At 34.1% G+C, this 24,337-nt stretch overlaps 5 protein-coding genes and 1 long non-coding RNA gene across 9 annotated transcripts; 2 read left to right on the forward strand and 4 right to left on the reverse strand.

The window, feature by feature from the left end:
* Window positions 1-18: 18 nt before the first annotated feature.
* LOC127071621 (astacin-like metalloprotease toxin 1) lies at window positions 19-1,461 on the reverse strand. Its single transcript, XM_051011125.1, has 5 exons — window positions 1,305-1,461; window positions 1,085-1,234; window positions 636-971; window positions 376-512; window positions 19-301 (listed from the first exon to the last, which is right to left on the reverse strand). Exons 1-5 carry the CDS (start codon window positions 1,459-1,461, stop codon window positions 50-52), a joined length of 1,032 nt encoding a protein of 343 aa, XP_050867082.1. The 3' UTR covers window positions 19-49.
* LOC127071616 (caspase Dronc-like) lies at window positions 949-4,294 on the reverse strand. Its single transcript, XM_051011118.1, has 6 exons — window positions 4,227-4,294; window positions 3,963-4,115; window positions 3,400-3,837; window positions 2,915-3,162; window positions 2,532-2,793; window positions 949-2,412 (listed from the first exon to the last, which is right to left on the reverse strand). Exons 1-6 carry the CDS (start codon window positions 4,284-4,286, stop codon window positions 2,287-2,289), a joined length of 1,287 nt encoding a protein of 428 aa, XP_050867075.1. The 5' UTR covers window positions 4,287-4,294; the 3' UTR covers window positions 949-2,286.
* A 643-nt stretch (window positions 4,295-4,937) lies between these two features.
* On the forward strand, window positions 4,938-6,091 carry LOC127071629 (transmembrane protein 17B-like). Its single transcript, XM_051011141.1, has 5 exons — window positions 4,938-5,090; window positions 5,170-5,317; window positions 5,500-5,603; window positions 5,667-5,780; window positions 5,849-6,091. Exons 2-5 carry the CDS (start codon window positions 5,230-5,232, stop codon window positions 6,089-6,091), a joined length of 549 nt encoding a protein of 182 aa, XP_050867098.1. The 5' UTR covers window positions 4,938-5,090; window positions 5,170-5,229.
* Window positions 6,092-6,117: 26 nt separating this feature from the next.
* On the reverse strand, window positions 6,118-7,510 carry LOC127071626 (pleckstrin homology domain-containing family A member 8). Of its 3 annotated transcripts, none has more exons than XM_051011135.1 (5): window positions 7,234-7,510; window positions 7,066-7,121; window positions 6,872-6,993; window positions 6,650-6,797; window positions 6,118-6,543 (listed from the first exon to the last, which is right to left on the reverse strand). In XM_051011135.1, the coding sequence occupies exons 1-5, from the start codon at window positions 7,361-7,363 to the stop codon at window positions 6,367-6,369; spliced, it is 633 nt and encodes a 210-aa protein (XP_050867092.1). In that variant the 5' UTR covers window positions 7,364-7,510; the 3' UTR covers window positions 6,118-6,366. The 3 variants fall into 3 exon arrangements, with proteins under 3 accessions (XP_050867092.1, XP_050867093.1, XP_050867091.1); XM_051011136.1 differs by having other exon boundaries at window positions 6,125-6,491; window positions 6,650-6,800; window positions 7,234-7,509; XM_051011134.1 differs by having other exon boundaries at window positions 6,138-6,543; window positions 6,650-6,800; window positions 7,234-7,504.
* A 431-nt stretch (window positions 7,511-7,941) lies between these two features.
* LOC127071614 (uncharacterized) lies at window positions 7,942-12,830 on the reverse strand. Of its 2 annotated transcripts, none has more exons than XM_051011116.1 (3): window positions 12,713-12,830; window positions 9,587-10,992; window positions 7,942-9,501 (listed from the first exon to the last, which is right to left on the reverse strand). In XM_051011116.1, exons 1-3 carry the CDS (start codon window positions 12,713-12,715, stop codon window positions 9,288-9,290), a joined length of 1,623 nt encoding a protein of 540 aa, XP_050867073.1. In that variant the 5' UTR covers window positions 12,716-12,830; the 3' UTR covers window positions 7,942-9,287. The 2 variants fall into 2 exon arrangements, with proteins under 2 accessions (XP_050867073.1, XP_050867072.1); XM_051011115.1 differs by lacking the exon at window positions 12,713-12,830 and adding an exon at window positions 11,900-12,041.
* LOC127071631 (uncharacterized) lies at window positions 12,148-16,487 on the forward strand. Its single transcript, XR_007785157.1, has 2 exons — window positions 12,148-12,443; window positions 14,545-16,487. It is a non-coding gene; the product is annotated as an uncharacterized LOC127071631 (long non-coding RNA).
* The last annotated feature ends 7,850 nt before the right edge of the window (window positions 16,488-24,337 follow it).

A 24,337-nucleotide genomic window follows, 5' to 3' on the forward strand; every position in this document is an offset into this window, starting at 1 on the left:
TTGTGAATGATTAGTAAATAGGCTTATATTATCTCTTCTATTTAATATTTTATGCGTGGTAGGTTGCAGGATTTATAATTAGTCCTACTTCTGTAACAGAGTTTGTAATATTTGTTATTTCATGTATTTCACTTATATTATTCATTTGATTTGAAGATTCAACTTCAGTTCTATCATATTCGCCTTTATACAGTCTTTCATTCTTATAGTAATATATCGCACTGCATTTATATGTTATTAATAATTTTTTAACATCATAATAAGATAGTCTATCTCTTTGACCAATTTCCATGCCATTTATCTATATGAAAATAGTTCATAGAAATATAGAAGGAAAAAATAGTAATGTAAAAAAATATATATGTGTGTATGTACCTTGGGTATTATTGTTGCTAAGGATTTGCTTTTAGAAAAAGCTGTCATTGAATAATGCATTATACTATCATAATCATATGGTAATCCATAATCAGTTACTGTATTAGTATTTAACAGTTTAAAATTAAATTTAGTTCCTGGGAATAGAAAAGAAATAAAATATAAATATATACTCATCTAATGAAAATATCAGATATTTTCTATTGTTTACAATATCTATAAATTAAAATCAATGCTAGAGTTATTATAATGGTAATTACCTTCTCTAATGTTTTCCCACAATATATAAATGTGTTGATCACGATCTGGTCTCATATGTTCATGATAAGCACCTAATGTATGTAACATTTCATGAAGAGCATGACCTATTATATCAAAACATAAATTTACATTTAAATTTAGAACACTCGGACCACCAAATAAATTACGTCCTAAATCAGAATAACATCCACTTTTGTTTCCTACGATGTTAACCCAACTTTCAACTGAATATTGTCCGTTTTCATTTGGATAAATTCGCTGGAATTGAATACACGTTTTTTCCATTAGTATCATCATTGCTTTTTGCAGAACAGAAAATTGTTGCGGACTGTTTTCTATAATAAAATACAAATATCCTCAAAATTATGTCTATTAAATAGGAAAAAAAATTATTTAATTCATATAAATTATAAATAAATAATAATAGCTATATACAAAATTAATTTACCAATAGCTTCATCTATAGTATAATATACTATTCCATTTGGCCATAATAATTTTTTAAATGATGTGATTGTTTTTCGAGTATTTAATATTTGAATATCTCCTTCATGATGCATACCTTCCTCAGGATTGTCATATTTTGACCAAGTATCAACTTAAAAAATAATTAAAATTTATTTTATAATTTTACACACACATATATATATATATCCCATATTACTCACGTTTATAACTAATAGATGTTTGAGTCATATTTGATTTTAAACTTCGCCTTATCGTATTCCGACGATCATGATTTGGAAGTAATTTTACGTTATTAGGTAAGCAAATAATAGAAAAAATCACGGGTACAAAAATAAACGAAGAGAAAAAATTCCACATATTGAAAAGTACCGCTCCGAATCGATCACTGCAAGCAACTTATTTGAATTTTACATTGTGACTACGTCTTTGAAATCACGCCTTCGGTTGAAGCGTACGGTAACAAAATTTAACGGTTTAATAAGCATTTCATTTTATTGTACTTTACAATCTTGCTTTTCAATGTAGTGTTTCATGTATAAATATCTTATTGATTATCTATATTGAAATAAATTAATAATCAAAAATTCATACTGAATAAAAATTAATTTCATTATAATCTTCAATATTCTAATAAAAATATTCGAAACTATATTTGATATAATATAATAACGATCATAATTTAACAATATCATTGGAATTATTGCGAAAAGAAAACGTATATTATAAATCAACGTGTGTGCCATTTTAAGAGGATGTGTGTTCATGTTGATTTGATTCTATGCCTAACTACCGATATGCCAATTTGCCCGTTCGATTTTATTCACTGTACGTTAAGTCGTATAAAACATCGTAACAAAGTTTCTTTATTAAAATTATAATCGGGAATTCGTCATGCATAAGGACGTAATAGTTACATGTTATCATTGAATGAAACAAATATGTAAATAAAAACGTCTGATTATTCACGCGTGATTTTAACTTCTAATAATAAGATGAATTGACTTTGGAAATATTGATAGCACTTTTTCATAGATATAAAGTATTTATTTATTTTTTTTTTGCATTATATCACAAATCCGTATAAAATATATATGTTTGTTACAGATAACATTATTTAAATAATTTCTCTGTTATGTTTATTACAACTTAACATTAAAATATATTGTTATTAATTTTTAATTATTATTGCTTTTTTTCATTTCCAAAAAAGCCAGGATTGAGGAAACAGTATTTATGAAAACCCTTCGTTTCAACCACTACTGTTTGACAACCACCAGAATGTGTCACATTTTTCAGCCTTGAATCGACCTATGAATTGATATAAGTTTTTCGTAACTTATTTATATTTAGATTACATATATATATATATATATATATATATATATATATATATATATATATTAATTATTTCGATATTTAATACTTACTAATTTTAATAAATCACACAGATGATGGTCATGAGCATAATTCATAAAAACCTCACAAAATATTTGTATAAACCAACTACCAGTTATATTATTTCGAAAGGCAACATATCCTGGTAATGTAGCATATGCAATTAAGAAATCAGAATAATTTCTAGTTGGTTTTTCTCTAAGAATGTATCTAGGATTGTTCATAACTGTATGATTGTCAGATGAATCCGTTACCTGTTCAGGTATATGTGTAATGGTTTGTCTTTTGTCACCTCTAAAAAAGATTCTCTCAGTAACATAATTTTATGCCATTTTAGATATATATAATATATCAAGATTTATTATTATTTTAATAATCTTCTAAATAAAATATTTTTATTGTTAGACATACGTACCGACATAATTGAAAAATAAATACTTTTGGCTTTTCTGCTAAGTAAGGACAAGCTTCTGATGTGAAACAGTCTATGATATCTGAACAAAAGACTTTTGTATATTTACGTTCATAGTAATGATCTACACCTTCTATTTCTGTGTAATTCTCTTCTCCTTTTTTACCATGACTACTAATAATTACAAAGCACGAGTCAACATTTTGTAAATCTTTACGCTGTGAAAATGTTTTAACACGATCCATAATTTGCTGTAAAATAGGTTAATTTTATTTCAATTTTAGCTAAAGAAATTCATAACTACATAAACAGAAAAAATCAAATTATGAATTTATATAAATATAATAAATAAAACATAAATTCTATAAATATTTAGTTATAAATAATGCTAAAATATATTATTTTAATATTATTATACTACTTTTTATTACTTTCTTTCTCTGTCTCTTTCTTGTAATATTTTTGGTAATTATTATTTATTACTATACCTGTCCTGTCAAATTGCTATATGTTTCAACAGAAAATCCCATTTCTTCAAACAATTTTTGAAGATTTATTTCATCGTGTATTGCTGACTTTCTAGGTTTTTGTATATTAGGATTATAATCAATATTTGTAATGATTAAAACCAATCCACGAGGATTACTTCTCATTCTATAAGTTTTAATGATACTGTTAATCGGACCACTTGAAAATTCTTTTGCTTTTCTCACTTTGATTTGTAGAGGTTCTGCAGTATCCTTGATACGAGAAAAATAATTGTCATTTATTTCTGTATTTTCATCTGACCGTTTATCTAACATTTCTGCTAATTCTTCATGATCACTTTGTTGTAAACTCAAAAGCAGATTTTGAAATGCAAAAGGTCCTCTAGTTTTAATTGTTAACCAAATACTTTTAACAGTTTCTTCTTTGTCAAAGTTTCTCTGTGAATGATCAATAAATATAACAAGCGTACTTTTAGTTGAACGTCTTTAATAATTATTTTTTTAAATAGTTAATAAAAGAATTTAATAAACAAAGAAGCCAACAAATTAATTATAATATTTACTTTCCATGTAGATATATTAATATCATCAATGTTAAAAATCCCATTCTCTAGTAACTTAGGCCATAATTTCATTATATTCAGTTTAGGTACTATGATATCACAATATAAATCAATCCTTCTACGATGTTCTGAATTCATTGTAAAATATATATTCTGAAATCATTGAATATTAAATATTACATCGAAAAATAAAAAAAAATGTTTTAACTTGTTAATCACGAATATATATATCCTATATAAACAAATAGAACGATGATATAATACACAAAGAAACAATGTTCCGCAGAATCTTTGAAGTATCACTAATACGAAAGCATGACTCATTCGCGGTAGGTTTCATATCGATGTATTACTGCGCCATCTAGGTTTCTATGACCGAATTAAAATTTGTTGCTAAGCTTTTATATTAAAACATATCAGAACTTGTCAGAATTACATACGTATATATACACACATACGTATATGCATAATACATATATATATATATACATGTATACATACATGTATACACAGATTTAATATATTTACATTTTATATATAAAATTTTACATTGTTGAATACAGAAAAACAAAAGATTGATATGCGCATAACGTGTGCGCATCGTGCGTCTTCATTTCAATATTTACTGTCATTTATTTATTATCGAGTAAGGTAAGTACGTACAAATATCATTCAATACGCTTAACTAATTAATTTCAAGGCAATAGACGTTTACAAATTTTTATTTTGTTATATTCGATATTTGTATAGTTTTAAATAAATTCTGAGATATATTTTTATAATATATCATAAAAATTTTAATCAAATTCTCTTTTCGAAGAGTTAGTGCCATAATCTATTAAACTATTGGTAACGTGTATGATATAGAAACCAATAAAAAACAGAAAGGGATTTTATTCTGAATTGTGGACAAAAATTTAATATTCGCTATGTTTTTAGAAGAAGTATTTCGTCTTACTTTTTTTATACTACATGGAGAATTAGTATTTATCTTTTTTGTATCAATTTTGACCAACCAATTATTTGATAGACATAACGCTATTGGAGAATCAATGAGAGAACGGAAGTAACAAAAAGATCAAAGTGGTCCAGATCTCAATTTACTATATTCACAATTTGATTCGCGTCGTACATATTCAAATTTATTTGTACTTGAACTAACATTAAAATATAACTATTAAAAATCTTTATTATAAAATTTCTATAGATATCTACAGATAAAAATCTTTATTAAATTTGACAAATTTGTCTTAGTCCGGATAAATAAATGTGGAAATCATCGGTAGTAAATGCTTCAGATCATATATTTCCTGGTTTAGCATATCATGATCGTAAAAAGGAATTTTATGACATAGGTATATTTGTCTATATATATATATATTTTTTATGTTATTTTGGAATAATTTTGCAACAATTTATTTCGATATATTAATATTATCATAAAATTTAGGTTTTAGAAAAAATGATTTACGTGATCTTGACAATTAAATTTATTTAAAAACTATTGTAATTCATTTCTTTAATATTTATTTTGCAGGTAATCAAATACAGTCTAGTTTACCGCTTCAAATGGCTTTATACTTTAACGTGTGGCTTTTGCCGATTTGGTTTCTTATAAGTATAATAAGTTTGGACTTCAAGGTAAGTACATTTGGAAAGTTAATAAAAATATATTTTTAATGCAGATTACATTTTATATTACAGTATTTACAATTAACGGATGTGTATAAATTTATAACAGTTGCTATATTTTTACTTATTTCGATATTAGAATGTACTAGATTATACCTTGGATACCATGGTAATTTAGCTGAAAAGGTAATAAAATTTTGAATAGATAATAAAAAGAAAATATAACATATCTAATAATTATTTTGTTATATTAGATTCCAGAACTAGCAAGCTTTTGGCTTATATCCACATTAATACAATTTCCGTTAGAATTATTTCTCCTTCTTGATAATAGAACTATGCTTCAGTTCAGTGAACGAATTGTTAATAGTTTAATGATATTTTTCCTTAGTATAGAAATAATTTCAGGGACTGTAGCATTAAAGAATTCAGCCAATCATCATGCTAAAAGATTTTATATAGCTCAATTATATGGAATAGAAGATAGGTTAAATTAAAAATAATAATGTGATATTCCGTTCAATTAATATTTATATCTATTTTATCATTTGGCACAATTTAAATAAAATTTTTTATAAGATAATTTTATATTGCAAGTATTAGTACTAGTGTATTATACATATTTATACATATTGATATGTTAGTTGTAGATTAACAATATAGATTAATAATTTAAGTTATATGAGTGATCAAATATATATGGCAATTTTGATCAAGACAAATAAACACTTGAAACATTTTCATGTTGATTACATAGAAATAATTGTCGTAGTTAGAGATACTTCTCAAGTTCATGTATTTCATAAAATATTTGTAGATTTTCGATATTTAATCTTAGATTTTTTGAAAATATTTCCATATCCCGTAAAATTATTGCTTCTGAAAAATCTTTTGTATCTGCAATTGTTTGTAAAAGCTGTTTACGAGTAGGTACCATGCGTGACAGCAACTATTAAAATAATTAAGAGATAACGTAAGATCGATAATTATCAATTACTTCTTTTTTAAATATATAATATACAATAACAAAGCAACTAAATATATACAATGCTTACACCAAAAAGCTGCTGTATCATCCAACCATGATATGGTTCTAAAGACATTTTATATGCTTCCTTTAAAAATGCTACTAGATCATCTGTTGCTTTACCAGTATTATGATCTTCAATTATTTTTTCAAAAAATAATAGAATCATATACAAGCTTCTAAAACATTTATACATTTATAAAGCACAAAAAAGCTATTAAATTATAACTAAACATATTTCTATATATACCTTCTTAACCATATCAAAGATTCGGTAGCAATTATAGTTTTACCTTCTTCTATTTCCAATAAAATCATATCTTGCAAAGTTTTGTGTTTTTCTTTGTCCAGAGAATACTTATTGTTTAATTTCTACAACATAAAATTTCTCTATAAATTTATATCATTCAAATGAGTTCATATTGTAATATATATTTTATTAACCTCTATGTTGCCATCCATATCATGTTTAACTGGTGCGAATAATTTTCCAAATTTTTCTGAAATGTTAAATCTACAATGTTTAAAGATTATAAAAAAAAATTCGTTTCTATACTTATATTTAATTTATGAAATGTCATTTTATCAACTTTTAAACGGGTAATTATTTACCTATTATTACTACAACATCACGAGAAGCATGTAAAAAATTTTCCGTAGATATTTTGCCATCAACAATGTCTGGAAAATGTCTTATATTTATCAATACTTTTGGAACTGTTTCCTCCGATGGAAGTGCCATGATACGGTTAAAATTAACGTCAAATACTATCACGATAATCAACACACAAGTTGCTAGGCTTACATCTATCGTTATATAGTACTATTCAACAATAAAAAGTGTTTTAGATGGTAAGTTTCTGAATAACTGTGATAAAATCAATCTTATTAGAAATCTTTCTAGAAGACGATAAGATTGTAAAAAGAAAAAGAGTAGCGCTTACAATGATAATGCCTACAATATAAAATATAAAAAAGGAAAAAAAAAAAAGAAAAAAAAAAAACATTTTTTAGTAATCTTCTCATTTAGTAAAATTTTTTATTAAATTTTAAATTCAATTCTGATAGACACTCTTTATGAACAAATCTTTCGTTTAATAACTCATTACTATTCTATCAATTTGAATGAACAGAATGTTCGTTTTATGAATTCAAATCCTCTCTTCAAGCTGTTGAGGCGACTGTCACTTATTGTTAATGTTGCTTTATGATTTCCGGAATGATTCTTCTTAAATTGTTCTACTTAGTTTGATTAAAAACAATCTATATACCGATAGAAGTAACATGGATGAAAGGGAATAAATATCATAATTAATAATATAGGAACATAATACTTTTTTTAATACGTATTCTCCAAAGCACATGCTTAATATCTAGATATAATTAAATATAATTTTTCTTACATTATTTTTGAAGCGTTTAAATAATAAAATTTTCTTTTTTCTTTCTTTTTTTTTTTGTATTCTTACTGACTAGCTTAATGCTTCATCGATAAATGGGGTTTCTCGTCTAAAGTATTTCGTAAGTATTTTCTCATCTTTTTTACCAAATGTATGCTTCTTTTCTAAATCTGTTGAAATCCGCGTTACGATATTGTCCTCTGTATATCTGTCATACCCGGTTATATATAATCTATATTATTAAAATAATTTATGGAATAATACTGTACATATACGTAACAATATACAACTATTGTGTGTTTTTCGTAATATTTAAAAGATTACACGTTGTTACTACATTTTAACGCATACGTACTTATTTCTTCGTTTTATGAATGTGGTTTGTGAGATATTGTATATTGTGAGAAAAATGATACTTGCTTTTCTTTTCTTCTTTTTACACACTCCAGGCGAAATGAACGAATGAAACAAGTTTTTTGAAGTGTCTTATATATTTTGTTTACTAAAAAACACGAAGATAAAATATATCGCATGTGAACGAGATCTATGCCTTCCTTATTGGTCGACTAGAAATGGAATTTTATTTCGATGGTATAAAATCCCCGGTTTCTAATAATATACGATTAGAATATCCGTGACCAGTTTGTTACAGGTAATTTTTTTTTCTTTATTTTATTTCTTTTTTTTTTGATTTTTCTTTTTTTTTTCTTTTTTCTTTATATTAAACTATAGAAGCACATTGTTTTCGAGTATCGGTGTAATTTTAGAAATTAAATAATTATATAGATTCATCAATTTTAGCACTCTTTTTTTTATCAATTAACCAATACCTCTTCTAATATACGAACAATATATTTTCAGGTATCGCGTTTAATACACGATGAGAGAATATCTTCGAAAGCGATGAAAATGATGAACGAGTGAGATGGCAGTACGATATTATGTTTGTCATGAATCGAAGACTCTTGTGCTATAAAAAAGAACTTATGTTATTTAAAAAAGAGAAAGAGAGAGAGAGAGAGAGAGAGCGCGAGAGTACAAGTGTTCGAGTAAAGTACGTATTAGATTATTAGAATAACAAGGTATCTAATAGCCGCGAACAAAACTTGCTTGAACTACGAAGCATTTTCGTCGCGGTACCACATTGTCGGGACCGACCGGCGGTTGAAAATGAATCCTGGGTATGTTCAAGAATTTTCTTTAATTCTCTTTGGCTTGTAAGGCAAGGAAAGGTGTTTCGGTCGGTCGTAACATTTCCAACGACCTTCAGAAGGCAGTTGGAAGCGCATGTTTGAGTATGTTCCCCGTGGAATCCTCAGCGACTAGAGTTAAAGCTGCCAGACAGTGAGGTGGGGGTGGTGGTACCAATGCTTCTAAAGGTGGTCGATTACCAGGAAATTGACGAGAACCAACGACCATACCACCAGAAGTTTCTCTGAGTTCGATCACTCTAACACCGTATCGAGAACGTGCGACGTTCCTGCGAAATCAATAGGTAAAGAAAATTTCGATCATACAAAGTTTAAATAGAAACATGGATATTTTTCGATTTTCATCAATCATACCTTTTACCATCGTACTCTATATCGTTGTGACGTCTGTTGGAATGATTGTCGACTTCGGTGTTAAACCATCGATGATAAGCGAGCAAAGCGGCGCAAGAAGGTCCCCAAAAAGTTCTATCCGGTTGAGAGGGTAGTTCAGCAGCGTTCAAAGTTTTGGAGAAGGATCTGTTCAGTTCGGGACTGGCTGGAGCGGATAACCTGCCAGGAAGTTGTCTCGCGTTCGCCGATGGTGATGGTCTGGACGTCTCGGATAAAAGTCGGCCTCTCCGCGGACTGGCCAATACAGGTTCTTGTACAGTAACCGTGACGCTGAGAGGTCTACTGAGAGCAACAGTCGTGTGTTGGGGGTCTCTCCTGATGGGATTTCGATTGAAATCGATTCCAGCCGCTCCAACGAAGACCCTATCGACGTAATCGAAACCACGTCCCATAATACCCTCCCTGGTGTGCCCGAGATCGAACGTGTGCCCAAGCTCGTGTAAGACCGATCCAAGAGTAGTCGCTAGACAGCCACCATGAGTACCTCGATAATTGCTGTCATCCATCAATTGTTCGGTGTCAACGACGGTGGTGTCTAAAAATCGGGGCAATACTTGAGCCATGCAGGTAGGCCACGTATGCAAGCAAGCTGAACCGAAAAGAGCTAAACCACCGCCACCCAAAGCAGCATGACCTTGCGTTCTCGCTAAGGTATCTTCGTGAGTACGGGGACTCGGCGCACCGCGATACCTCGTGCAAGATAAGAAGGCTAAATATTTCCGGTCCTTCGATGCTAACGGACCGGTCATTAGTTCGCGTGCGATCAGTTCCCATAATTCCCGTTGCGACATAGCTCGTGCTCTGTCCACATGAAGCATACTGTGCATCACCAAGCACTCTGGACCGTCCAGATCGCGTTCCAATTGAAACGTCTTCTTTCCGTGCCCAGCTTCCCTCAGTTTCTCTGCTGTTAGAGTTTGCAAGAGTCTAGCACCCAAACCTATTCTTGTTGCCGCGCTTTCCGGTGATCTATCCTCTCTTCGTGGACCTTGAAAGTACCCATCGTGTCCCGCGCATACAACGTATACCGGTGTCACTCGTAATCTAGTCGTTCTTGGTTCGTGCAAAAGAGTCAATCGTCGTTTGTGTCCGCCGGCCTCGAGTTCCAGCTTGTTGGATCCGCGCGTGAGATCCACTAACGCGCGAAATTCGCCTCCAACCACTGGCCATTCCGATGTCACATTCTTTTGAGCCCGAACGGTGATATAATTACACGCCAAGGGTGTCCGACCACGTATAAGGGCCAAACTATAGGTCAGAGTCTCTCCGTCTATCAGATTACAAACGGTGATGCCTTCCGGATTGCCATTCGTCGCGAATCCTCGCTGACGGTGATGATTATCCGTCAGCGTCGCATCCGCAAGCACCTGCGAGAAATTTTTTATTTTCTTTTTTCTTCTTTTCTTCAACATCTCTTCTCGTAGCGTCAAGTTTAAACGTAAAACAAGAATTTTATCAGTAATGTTAATTCGTTAATGATACAAGCGTATTAACGCGTCCCCGTAACGATACTTAATTAACTTCGGAATTTATCGGATTTAATCGTCGGATAAACTGCATTTAATTTCGTGGGTGTGTTTGCCTTCGTGCGCAGGACTCTGCAGAAAAGAATGCGACCCTGAGTATAGATCTCGCTTTCGTTTTTGGTGGAAGGGCAAGGACATGAGTCAGCGCGGAAAACAACGCCGTCGCATTTTTAAAGCGTAGCAAGTAGTTACTTTAAATAATTTTGTACCGTTTAATGTTCGATTTTAATTTTCTTTCGAACGTTCTTACCGGGATTTGAAACTTTTCTGAGTTCGTGTTAGAAAGTTAATGGTTTCGTTCGAAATCGACGGGAATACTTGCGCCGTTACCTGCTCGCGTTACATGCGAATAAACTATTGCGATAATCTTTCAAATAAGATGACGTAGAAAGATGAAGTTCATCATTGCGGAATGTCACGAAACATCGTTAAAGGTTTGCACTATACATACTAAATATATGTATTATAGTGGAACTCTTCTAATCGAATTAGAATGTGAGAGTTAGGGAAAACAGATCGATACAGGGATTCTCGTGACTACGATCATTTCACAATAGTTACTTTTTACAAAGGAAACATTTTCATTACGATTTTCCTAAGTACTTAGTTCTTTCAAAATGTCGTACTATTTTTTTTTTCTTTTATCCTTTCATTTAAAAAAAAAAAAAAAAAAAAAAAGAAAAAAAAAGAAAAAATTAAAGATGAAAAATCCACGCGAAAATGAATGAATCTAATGTTGGAAACTTGCCATCCGTAGCTCGTTATAAAATGGATTCTTCTTTTATTACACACTTTCGCACGTTAACCGCATGACTCGAGAAAAGAATCGTACGGAGTCACGTACAATTTTGATATTTAAAAAAAGGGAGAGAAAAAAAAAGCGTCTCGACGGATTAGAACCGCGAGGTGCTGCTATCTTGCGGCCAAATAAAGAGCCGCGTTGACGTTGAACACACGTCAGACGGTTTTCCTCTCTATTCACTCTTCCGGTCGTTAACGACGCAACGCGTGAAGTGTCAAACGGAAGAGCACGTTGCTTCTTTGAGTTCGTTTAGGCGCGTAGTACTGTGGTCACACGGTGCTCTTTCCTTGACCCAGATTTTCCGTCCACGAAGGCGTCCATTTGGCTGAGAAAAATCGCGGCAAACTAGCGTACCCGATTATTTCAAAGTCGTACGGAAAATAAGTGGATGGGGAAAGAAGTAGGAGTAGTAGAAGGAGCAGCAGCAGCAGTCAGTAGTAGTAGGAGGAGAAGGAGAAGGAAGAGGAGGAAGAAATAACGAAAATTAGCCGTGAGTTTTCAAAACGTACTCACACACGTAATTTCCGCGCGCGGCGATCAAAAATTCTTAATATTTACTCGTCCGATTTAAACTGAGAGAGTGACTGAGAGAGAGAGAGTATACGAGTAGAACATAACATCGCCGGTGCTCTCGGAATATTGAAAATTGATGAAAAAAGAAATTTCTCAAGAAAATACGATTATTGAAAAACATTTTAAAACGTCCTTTCTTTTCCTTGTTTTCCTTGTTCACTTTGAAAATAACGTCGATCGACTTACCATTTTGTACACGTAACGAGACGGTAGGTGGACCTGCGGCGATAAGGAGCGGAGGATTCAGCCGGCTCCGGACATGCGGAGAGAGAGACTGTGGCGCCGAGGCGTAGAAGGACGGCGGGCGCCGGTACTACGGCGTCGCTGCAGCGGCGCATGCAGTCGCGCACCCGCACTCGCGCCAGCCACCCTCTCTAACATAGCTTATTAAGCGACCACCACTATCATAAACAACCGACTTCGGTCACCCCACGCAAAAACTCTAGCGTCGCGCGTCTATGCTTTAGATGTTAGCGCGTGTACCCCTATGTAAACACCTGACAATTGTCGAAGTCTTCTAGGGGGTAGAAAATAGGGGAGGAAGTATCCGCGTCAGAATTTATGTTCTTCTGCCAAAAAGTTTTATTTCTTTATTTTTCTTTCTTTATGACTCTTGATTCGAGGGTACTTCTCAAGAAACCTTGTAGGTATTGGAAATTGGCTAAAAGAGTAGCAATCTATGTATATATGTATATATATGTATGTGTTTGTGTGTGTGTGTGTGTATATAAATACCGTAATATATATAGGAAGTACTAACTTATCCTTTTAACGCGCCATATGAAGATAATGACGTCGATTCGTTACAGAATGGCCACTCAAAGCTTTCTTTCGCGATACCACGATGTTATCCCTTAATGATCGTGCGACCGATAGGAAACTTTCAAGATAATTTATAATCGATGTTAAAGGTTTCTATTTCGTTCAATGTTATTAGGATCGGTAACGTCGTAAATGTAATTTCCATCGTGAAGCTATTACAAGACTGTAATACGATTGATTTCGTGAAAAATGACGATGGACGTGTAAGAGGGTGGGACGAGAGTTTATCGAATTCCATGTTACATCGCTGCTAAGTGGCAATCACGATTGGCATTCCGAACGTGATTAATCTCGTTTGTCCTTCGTCCGTTGATTTATCGGTTTCCGTTTCGACGTAGAAGCTTGCATGTGGTATTTTATCTTTTATAATTTATCTATTAAATACGTCGTTTCGTGAAATGTTTCTTTTCTTTTTCTGTTTTTTTTTTCGTAATAAAAAGAACAGACTAAGAAAAAAAAAATAAAAGATAAGGGTAGGAGGGTGTTTAAACATCGCGTACGCGTATCGTTTGCAAGCGCTTCGCCAATGCGGTGGCTTTCCTTCGACGGTTGAGCCAAAAGGATCGATTGTGACACCCCTAAACGCGTACCACCCATGCCAGGGTACATCATCAAGTTTTTGCAACGTGGTCGGTCAAAACTTTTCGCTGGTGAATTTTCGAGGGGAAGAAATTCAATTTGCATGTTCAAACATTCGTTTTCTGAGAACTCGTGAGTGACTTCCGTGCTGCTGGAGTTCACCGGCGTATAAGTACATTCAAGATAATGCGCTCTAATCAGGTCACTCGTCCCAGATACGCTACTTGCATAAATTTCGAACCGAGCCAAAGAATCTATCGTCTCTTCTCGATACGAAGTAGATAGATATCCCGGGAATCTTTCGAATGACTCAAGGAACCCTAATGAGCCGCGAATATTTCTAACTCATCGACGTGAGGATCGCATTATAATAAATTTACATCGTCGAAAGTTAAACGAACGTCGAATTTAAATACGTCTAAGGTACATAATATTTTCTAACAGTCAAGCGTATATCTGATACTCGTTAAAACAAAATGAAGAACAAGGAGAACAAGAATAATAATATCGTAGTTTTTATTGATAGGAGAGTTCGTTTAGGTTTTTCTCTTTCTTTGTTTTTTTTTTTTTCTCTATAAATCTACTCATACATACTTCTTAGGTATTTTACTTTCTAGTGCTCTGCGTGTGCCAACTTACGATTTGGTACCCAACGGTCGGAGACTTCTTCTGTACTTCTCAGTCAAGCGTGTCAAGGTCGTACGAAGAGGCACATAGTAGCGCTCGTCCAGAATACGCGGCAGGTGTAGCGTGGCACGACCTGCACGCATTTGCATCTGATCTTCTACACAATTGCAATGAAGGAGAAAAACAGGTGAAGAAGCAGAAAGAGAGAGAGAGAGAGAGAGAGAGAAGGAGAAAGACAGAGAAAGAAAGAGAGAGAAAGAAATAACGACGCAACGAGACGAGGTAAGAGAGGTAAAATTCCCGAGGTTGGTTTGTTATAAATCACTCGGTAGAACATGATTAGAGTTCGATCGTTGAAATTAAATTGGAAGAAGGAAAGGAGCCAAGGAATTTCATGAATTCGGAACACCGTATATTTACAGATTAACTCGTTTCTAAGATCTATTGATTATATCATTATTCATAAAATATAATATATATATATATATGATTAAAGTAGATAACTCAATAGTTTTCAGTATCGTTAACAATCTAAGAACGTATTAACTTTATATGTTTATTAGAAGATTCATTAGCTAATACTATTGATTTCGAGAATAGATACTACTACATACAAATGTTACGAGACGACACTGTCTATGAGTAGACGCAATGCGTAAGCCACGAGATTATTGATCTTTACCCAAATGTTCTTGAATATCTTGGATATTTCGTTACCCTCTAATATTTAATATTTACATATAATATATTGCTATATAATGTAATAGATAAATAGATATAAGTGTAATATAATAGATATGTGTTCTAAAGGAAAACGAGTTAGCAAAGGTTACTTTTTCGAACGTTAAAACTTTTATAAACTATATCTAGATGCTAATTTAAAATAACGACTATGTCCGACTATGAAAATCATTTCAAGTTGATCTAACTTCGTATTTTATTCACATGATACAATATATGAAAAGTCTGCGTCGTGCGGCTCGAATCGCGATTGGTCCTCGTAATACCGCATGCATGTGTCTGATCTAAGGAGAGGCTGCTGTACTTGTGATAAATTGATCTTGGCTCTTTACCATATCCTAGGAATAATGTTTCGGTGCGTTGTCATTAGTGATTAACGTTTTCCGCTTTTAGTTGAATAAAATGAAATTAAAATAGAATCGATAGATTTATATTGCGTATTTATGTTCGATCGTTATTAGACAGATAATATTTCTCTTACAATGAGAAAATAAACCTAGGAATACACATACACATATATATCGTGAGTTTGCTTAAATTTGTTTTAGCTTTACTCGTTAAAGCGATTAGAACGCCCGATAAGAAATCTGATCGAGATAAAAGCAAAAAGAAGGTGAGGGTGGAAAGTAGAAAGAGAGAGAAAGAGAGAGAGAGAGAGAGAGAGAGAGAGAGAGAAAGAGAGAAAGAGAAAGAGAGAGATCGTGACTGTGGTGCTATTATCGCGTTCGAGGAGATAGTAGGCCAACTTTCGAGATGACAGTTTTATCCTCTGTGCATGGCGAACCGTGCAAAAGCGAACCGACCGGCGATCCTCTCGAGTGTACCAACCAGAGACAGGGGACGCGAAAGGGGGGAAGAAATCCTCCAGCACGTTTTCGCTACTTTCCGAGCACGATATCGTGAGAATCTGTGGTGAAAAGTGGGGCTCCTTCGGTAACGCGCGGCGCTTCGCACGAGGGTAAAAGTTGAGAAATCAAGGGGAAATCCAATCGCGTGTAGGACGAAAAATACGGCATCGCTAGTTGATATTCTCGATGGGAACGTAGAGAACGACGACTTTACGATAATTTCTAGAAGAAGATTCTTCTTTCTTTTTCTTTTTTTTTGAAAAAGAAAAGGATCGAAAGAAAGATCGAGATAATCGAGCTTAATCGTTAGATAGATAAATATATATGATCGTTTATTTCTACGACATTTTTCAAGTTTCTCTTCTAAATTTAACCTCGTTAGCATTATTAACGTTAACAGATTTAACATACGTTCTTCTGAAAATTATATATAAAAAAAAAAAGGAAAGACTTTTTGATACTGAGAGAAGAGTCAACGGAGAATCGGATTTCTCATAAATAGAAATTACGAATATCGTAATCCATCGATATCGTTTTACACAGTAAAAAGAGAAGAAAATAACTTTGATAAACTCTCTCGGACATAAAGGATACTTTTATACTTTCGAATGTATATCTATTCCTAGAAAAATTCATACGAATTTCTTTTAAAACTCTTTGCTGATCGAAAGTATTCCGTTCGATCGTAACGAGCAATGTCCCGATCGATTCGATTCAAAATCGATTTTTGATTAGAAGAAATAACAACTAGTTTCTTCAGACGATCGATCTAATTTTCGAATCCTTAAAAAAAAAAAGAAAAAAAAGAAAAAAAAAGAAAACGTTCGGTTTATAATCTCTTTCTTTGTTTTTCTTCTCCTCGGTCGCCATCGGAGGAAGACACTCTTGATTCGTGCCAAGCGGTAAGAGTGGTCTTCACCGTCGGAGTGACTTGGCTTAGAGAGTTCCGACCGACCAATAACAAGAGGAGAAAAAAGAAAATAAAAGAAAAGAAAGGAAAAGAAAAGAAAAGAAAAGGAAAGAAAAGAAAAGAAAAGAAAAGAAAAGAAACGAGAAGAAAAGAAGAGGATCGTCGTCGTAGCGCAACGGCGTTGCGCTGCGTTGCGCAGCGCGGTACGATCTTCTCGTTCGCGGGGTTAGCGACCGTGAAAGTACTCCCTTGCAAATGTGGGTCGGCTATTTTTCAAAATCGTTGCGACGATTGCGTGCGCCCACAATCGACCCACTTTGTAAGCGGAGGTCGTTGCACCTGGAGAGCTCGGTTTCCTCGTTCTTCTCACCTTCGGCCGTCCTCGAAGACAGCGCTCGACGATCTCGTGAGCATGCGGAGGGAAACGAACGACCGAGAACACAACTACTATTGAGCGAGCACGAAAGAAAGTGCAATTCCCTAATAAGAGCGTGCGCTTCTCTTGCGAAGAGGCTCGCTCTCGATTCTCAACCGAGTCGATCTTCCTTTCGATTCCTTCCATTCGTTTCTTTCTTCCATTAACAGAATACGAAAGAGAGAGAGAGAGAGAGAGAGAGAGAATATTGAGAAGATATCGGTCAACTTTTAATGGAAATTCTGCGGTTCTCGAACTTCCGAAGGAGCGTGCGTGTTCGTTGCTCTCTCACAAAAGGAAAAGGAATCCTTCCGTCCGGTGTTAAAGAATCCAAGCTCTCTCGCGAAAGAGGATCATCGTATGCGAAGATTTTTCTCGGCCGACGTTTCGTAGCCGAGTCGGCCACTCTCTCGGTTTGCCTTTATTTTTCCACTCTCTCTTTGCATCCGATGTAAGTATGTACATCTTTCTTTCTCTTTCTCTCTTTCTCTCTTTCTCTGCCAATCCCTACATACATAGCCCACGTGGCCGGAGGAGGAAAAGCGGAAGGTGTGGACGAGCCGTGATGATGGCTCGTCTTCTATCGCAAAGCCGGTCTCCTCCTTGATGCAAGTCGGTCACTCGTAAATAAAAGTACACAGCTTTGTTTGTCGCACGGCGCGCTCCACTTGCAGCACTTTCATAACAGAAACGAGGGAGAGAGCAGCCAAACCAATGTAAGAACGAGAAAGAAAAAGAAAGAGAGAGAGAGAGAGAGGTGTATATGTGTTTATGTTTATGTGTGTCTGCATATATGCAACGAGAGAAAGGGAGGCGGAGAAGTGCTTTCCAGGGTCCAGAATCGGGAAGAGCGTGTCCCTCCTCCGCTTAGTTCATGGTATCTTCGTTGACTCTCCGATCTCTGAATAAGAAACGAACGACTTTTCTCACTGGAAACCAGGTCGTCTTCGTCTTCTTCTTCGTCATCGTCGTCGTCGTGGTCGTCGTCGTTGTTGTTGTTGTTGTTGTTATTGTCGTCGTCGTTTTCGTCTTCGTCTTCGTTGTTTTCTGTATAGGAACGTTTCTCTTTGAACTTCTTTATATCTGCTGCATGAGAAAATGCATCGTTACTTAGTCGTCACTTCATTTAGCCATATAAAATCTTACGAAAGTAATCGACTTGTCGACATTGTTGGAAAACTCGTTAGCATTGTCTCATTGTCGTGAAGATCGTCGACGAAGATAGCTCGTAGAAGAGAAAGAGGATGATGACACAAATTAATCGCAAGGGGATAAGATTTATTGTTTCTCTCATAAGTCAGTCTAATTTCTACGTTTAAACGTGGATAATTCGTCTTGCAAAATGGATGCTTTTCGTATGTATTTTAAATGGAATTCATGAATTCTCCTTTAATCTCGAAACGTATAAAGGGGAAATCTTTGATAGAAAAGAAAGGAGTATAACGAGAGCCAACAGTTCGGACCGTGTTTGTAAAGAACGAAAGAGAGTGAGAACACGAAGGCGAAGCAGGAGAGTGAATGACGCCGGAGAGAGTAGGCCAATGCCAGTGTCAGCGGCTCGGCTAGTCAGCCCCTCTCGGCAAACTTGATCGTGAAAACAGAAAAACAACGAGCTGCACCGATTACGTTTGCGATCTCGCGATTTATTTATAGGCCCTCTTCGTCCTGCCGATCGACAAGAACTACATAAGATCGATAACGTCGATCGATCCGCGATAATCGATTTCGATTTTCCTGCTTCAAATACGTTTTCATTCGTTTCTCGTAAAACTGATCTTTTTTTCTTATTTTTTTGGTGCTTTCTTTCCCGTCTTTTCTTTCTTTCTTTTTTCTTTTTTTTTTTTTTTTTTTTAATCAAACAGCACAGTATCGTAGATTTTTATATATTTTTTTATATATTTTTTGTAACGTAATACAGATCGATGATCGACGATCGATCAAATAATCGATCTGATTAAATTTGAGAAGTCCTTATCGGTATATTGCAATTAATGTAAACGATATTTAATACAGACGAAATCGTTAATCGATTTTTCACAAAAATCGTTGATTTATCGAGTCAAACGATCTGTTGTCTATTTTCAAGCGAAGGCGAGTAAGGCAATTTCGATTTTGATCGTTCTGGATAATGGACATAGTCGTGACGTTTCAATGCGAAGCAATATGTGGATCAATGCCGTGCTCCTTGAACAATAAATATGCTATCTTAGAAAATGGCGATCGTCGATGTCCAGCGGTTCTCACGCGACCGATCAAACGTCTAACTAGACGAACTGCAATCTTTTTGTTCGAGATCGAGAGATAGATATTACTAATCCTGTTTCTTTCATCATCTTCGTTCCTCTTTCCTTTCGTTCTTCTTTTTTCTTTCTTTTCATATTTATCCATTTTGCATGATGTAGAAAAAAAAAAGAAAAGAAAAGAAAAGAAAAGAAAAAAGAAGAGAAACAACGATAACTCGTTTTATAATATATCCAAAAGAAAATAAGGATTCTTCGGCTTTGATATTCACGTTTTATGTGTCACGTGGATATGTACATATATACAACAAAGTTGTCACTACTAACCTAGACACACTACGGACGTTCGTTATCTAGTTCATTGTCAGGACTTTGTGGTTAATCGAGATACATTCAAGATACATATGCGTGCTCGTGAGCGAGCTAAATCCGCAAACCACGAGATACTCGCCGATCCAGTTCCCAATGGATACGAACGATCTACCGTTCAATGTGAAGGAACGGAGTACCACCATAGAATAAAAATTTTCTCATGGTTCTCCAAGATCGTTCTACGAGAATAATTCTTTTCATTTCTTTCTTTGTTTCTTTATCCTTTCTTTTTCTTTTTCCCGCTTTTTTTTTCTTCTTTCTTTTTTATAATTGTTCTGTAAGAGAAGTTATAACAGAAGAAAACAGGAGAACACGCGATTAATTTGAAACCGTTGCCCAAGCGATTATGTTCGGTGTTACCTAACGTTTATGTATCTATTAGCGGTTGCGTCGTCGTCGTCGTCGTCGTCGTCGTCGTACGTTCCGCTAACGAAATTCCCCTCGCGCGGAATCACGCGCGGAATTCTTGCCGAATTCGAAATAAGAGAAGAAAGAACGGGAGGGGTTGAAGGGAGAGAGCGAAGAGAAGCGGGTTCGAGATCGAGTAGCATGGCGTTACGACATGCTGGGATCATTTTGAAACGATTCTGGCATTGATGGCGACACGTATAAAAAGGGAGATAGAAAGAGAAAGAAAAAGAGAAAGAAAGAGAAAGAGAGAGAAAGAGAGACGATGAAGAAACATTATCCGAAAGAGACCGTTCAAGGAGATCGAAAATTTGAGTTCGTCGAACCCGGCAGATTCTATCATAATTTATGCCTGCAAATCGGTAATTAGCATAGTCGACCAAGTTTATGATTCAAGTGTTTTTTTTCTTTTTCTTTTTTTTTCTTCTTCTTTTTCTTCTTCTTTTACCGAAAACATGGAACGTACGAGTCGTAGTACGGTACACGCGATGTATCTTTTCGTTCTGTTTCTCTCGTGCTCTATACGGCGCATTTTATTATGATTTATTTGAAGAATTCGTCGGAATATGTATTTATTCATCGACCATTACTTCTTTACTCTTCTCTCCTCTTTTCCACCAATCTCCACATTCCATCATCATCTTTCAATCTTTCGCGTTAAATCTAATATCAACCAGTTTGTCTCGTTTCTGCATAAGATATCCTGCAAAGAACGAGAGTGAAAACCGTTTCGCTGATGGTTGTTTAGAGAGAGCGTCGTTAAATATTTGTCTTCGTCGATTACGTTAAAGAACTCGTCGTCGTTGGTATATCTCGGTTCGTAGGAGACTTCTTTTCGTAGAATACGGTTGAAGTAATCTTGGTTGTATGAAAGTTTTATTATAAAATGAAAAAAGAAAATTATTGTATCTATGAAAAAATTGTAGATTGTTCTAACGGGAAATTTATTTAAAACAATTTTTCACAAATCTTGAATAATTCATCTTATTTTTAAATAAAAAAAGAAACAAATATATATATAAATATATATTAATTGGGCTAATTAAGTAATTTAGATACTAATGTTTAGTCTTTAATCTTATATTTAATTATTCATCAAACTAGATAAATATGTAATAATAAATTATTACAAAAACTTATGAATTTTTTTAGGCCAATACATAAACAGTATATAATAAGTTAAATTTTTAATCGATTATTTATTTATATTAAAGATATAATTGGAGATTAATTAACGTAATTCTAAGAATATATAAATATATACTTAACTAGTTAAAATTTATTTAATATATTTATATATATAAATAAAAATAAATATAATTAGATATAATATATATATATATATATATATATATATATATATATACATACATACATATATATGTATATTATAATTCACGAAACAAGAATATTGCCAAAAATATCCCGTATTTCTCAATTCGAGAAGCAGTGCGAAAGTCATCGTAAATTAAGAGGAATTTTAAGTCTATAGTCCGATATTGCATATTGCGTAAAGACCCATTTGGTAAATCTAAATGGACTCTGATAACGACGTCGTCGTCTTACGATTCATTTCTTCTTTTTTTCTTTTTTTACAAAACATCGATCGCACTTCGTGTATCGTAAACACCGTAGCATCGTAAATCATAATAATACGAACAACAACAACAACAACAAAAATAATGACAATAATAATGATAACAACAACAGTAAATAATAAATAAATAATAATAAAACATAGCCACTTTTTCGACATTCGATAATCTTGATATCGAAATTCGAAAGACGAGAAGATACGTGACTTCTATTGTCGCCCTAAGTCGTATGTTATATAAAGACACACTGCTTTAGGACGCATGGGATTGTTTTAGAAAAGGAAAACGAACGGGACTGACGCGACACGGGCCGATAGCTGGCATTCTAAAGCGGTGCGTTCTAACTTTAGAATCGTTTCGTGAACCCACCCAGGGGATGTCGTAATTACAATGAATTGAATTACGATTCGTTATACCTTGAGGCGATCGTTCGACTTTGTTCTTTTTTGTTTCGTTTTTCTTTTTTATTAGTTTTCGCAAATCCATGAAAATAATCATATTATCGTACGGTAAATATCTAAATACGATTTAACTCAAGTTATTCCAATAGTTAGTTATCATCATCACTTAATTGATCGTAAAATAAGAAAATATAGATATATTTTTGATAACGACAGAGAAAATGCCTATTAAGAAATGACATATCAAACATTCGTTAATTTTAATTTTAAATCGTGATAATTATTGATAGATTATCAAGCTTTGTCACACGGTTTTCTCTAATAGTTTTAACGATCGGAGTACAACAAGCCGATCCAGCAAAGAATTTCGAGTCACGTCGTCGTCGTTCGTTCGTTCGTTCGTTCGTCGTCGTCTTCTTCGATAAGCCAAATGGCCCGTGTTTCACTTTCGGCGCCCAAAGAATTAAATTCCTTCGGCGGATCCAGTCGACTCACGGCGTGTCAAGGACAACGCGTCTATTCTCGCATGCTTTCCTAAGAGGCACGAAAATCGCCTCCTCTTCCCATTGGCGACGGACGTGCATGGTTGTGCAAGATGACATCACAAATTATCTCGATAAAATGGAGAGTCTCTTCGTGCATATTACAATGTAAAGTGGAATGCTGTTTTGCTTTGCTCTTATCTAGATAATTTCTGCATACGGTTCTGCATAACGTTAAATATCTAATTAAACGTTGAATCGTTTTATTTTGAGATAGATATTGGGAATTTTTATAAGTGTTTATATACGAATATACATGGATAGATATCGCATGAATAAATTGATATTATTCAAACTAGCCTATTCTATGTTGTTATTGAGTTTCGTATTACAAAAGGTGATCGATACCGATGGAACTGTCGGCAACACGATTATATTCCGGTTGCCTTTCCCAACGTTTGAAATATCTTCTCGATAATCTTTCGGCAATAAAGCGCATTTATGTGGAAACGTTGAGCGAGGAAAAGAAATCATTCGTAGCCATATCTTAAACGCTCGAAACGTCGTCGGAGCGACCTTTATTATCCTATAACAATATTTTATAAAACATTCTTTGAGGAAGAAACTTGTTATAAATTTGGCTGGTTGCCTTACTACGTAGGTGCAAGTACGTGCTAAATCAATTTGCACGAAACGAGAGAAAATAAGAAAGGTAAAGAAGAAGAGGCCCCGCGCGCGAACGTGATTCAAGTAGAAAGAAACGTAAGTTGTAAAAGAAAATAGGTCAATTCGAAGCAGCGAGCTTTCGCTCTCTTTCTCTCTTTCTCTCTTTCTGTCGAAAAAGGAAGTAAATAATCCTAGTTTTAGGTGGCTCCCGCGTATAGAATTTTAAAGGTTTATTGCAGCCTTCGAGAGACATACGTATAAGAGTCGGTCGGTAGGAAGGAAAAAGAATTTATATAGGGCGTGCGTACACGATGGATATAAATTATACTCTATTATTTACGATCTCGGACTTCGTATATCGTGTCGGAAAAGAAACTTTCGTGTTTTCTCGAGTTTTCCCTTGGTATTTTATCGATGTTCGTCCGAATTCCGTTCAAATTTTCTACTGCAATTTTACGAAGATTAAAGAATCATTTTTGAGGACCTTCGACTCTAGAAAGTAAGATGAGGAAACGTTGAAAGCGATAGTTGTTGGTTTAAATATAATACCGCTGGTCGATGTGTACTTATGTATGTATGTATGTATGCATGTATGTACGCATGTGTATGTACGTCCGTGTGTATACGTGATGTGACATCCACGTGCGTTGGTGTTTAGAGCAAGTTTCTCACACGATTGCCGTTAGATAGAAAGAGCGAGAGTAA

This window comes from Vespula vulgaris, chromosome 22 (genome assembly GCF_905475345.1).
Source record: "Vespula vulgaris chromosome 22, iyVesVulg1.1, whole genome shotgun sequence".
Lineage (NCBI taxonomy): Eukaryota > Metazoa > Arthropoda > Insecta > Hymenoptera > Vespidae > Vespula > Vespula vulgaris.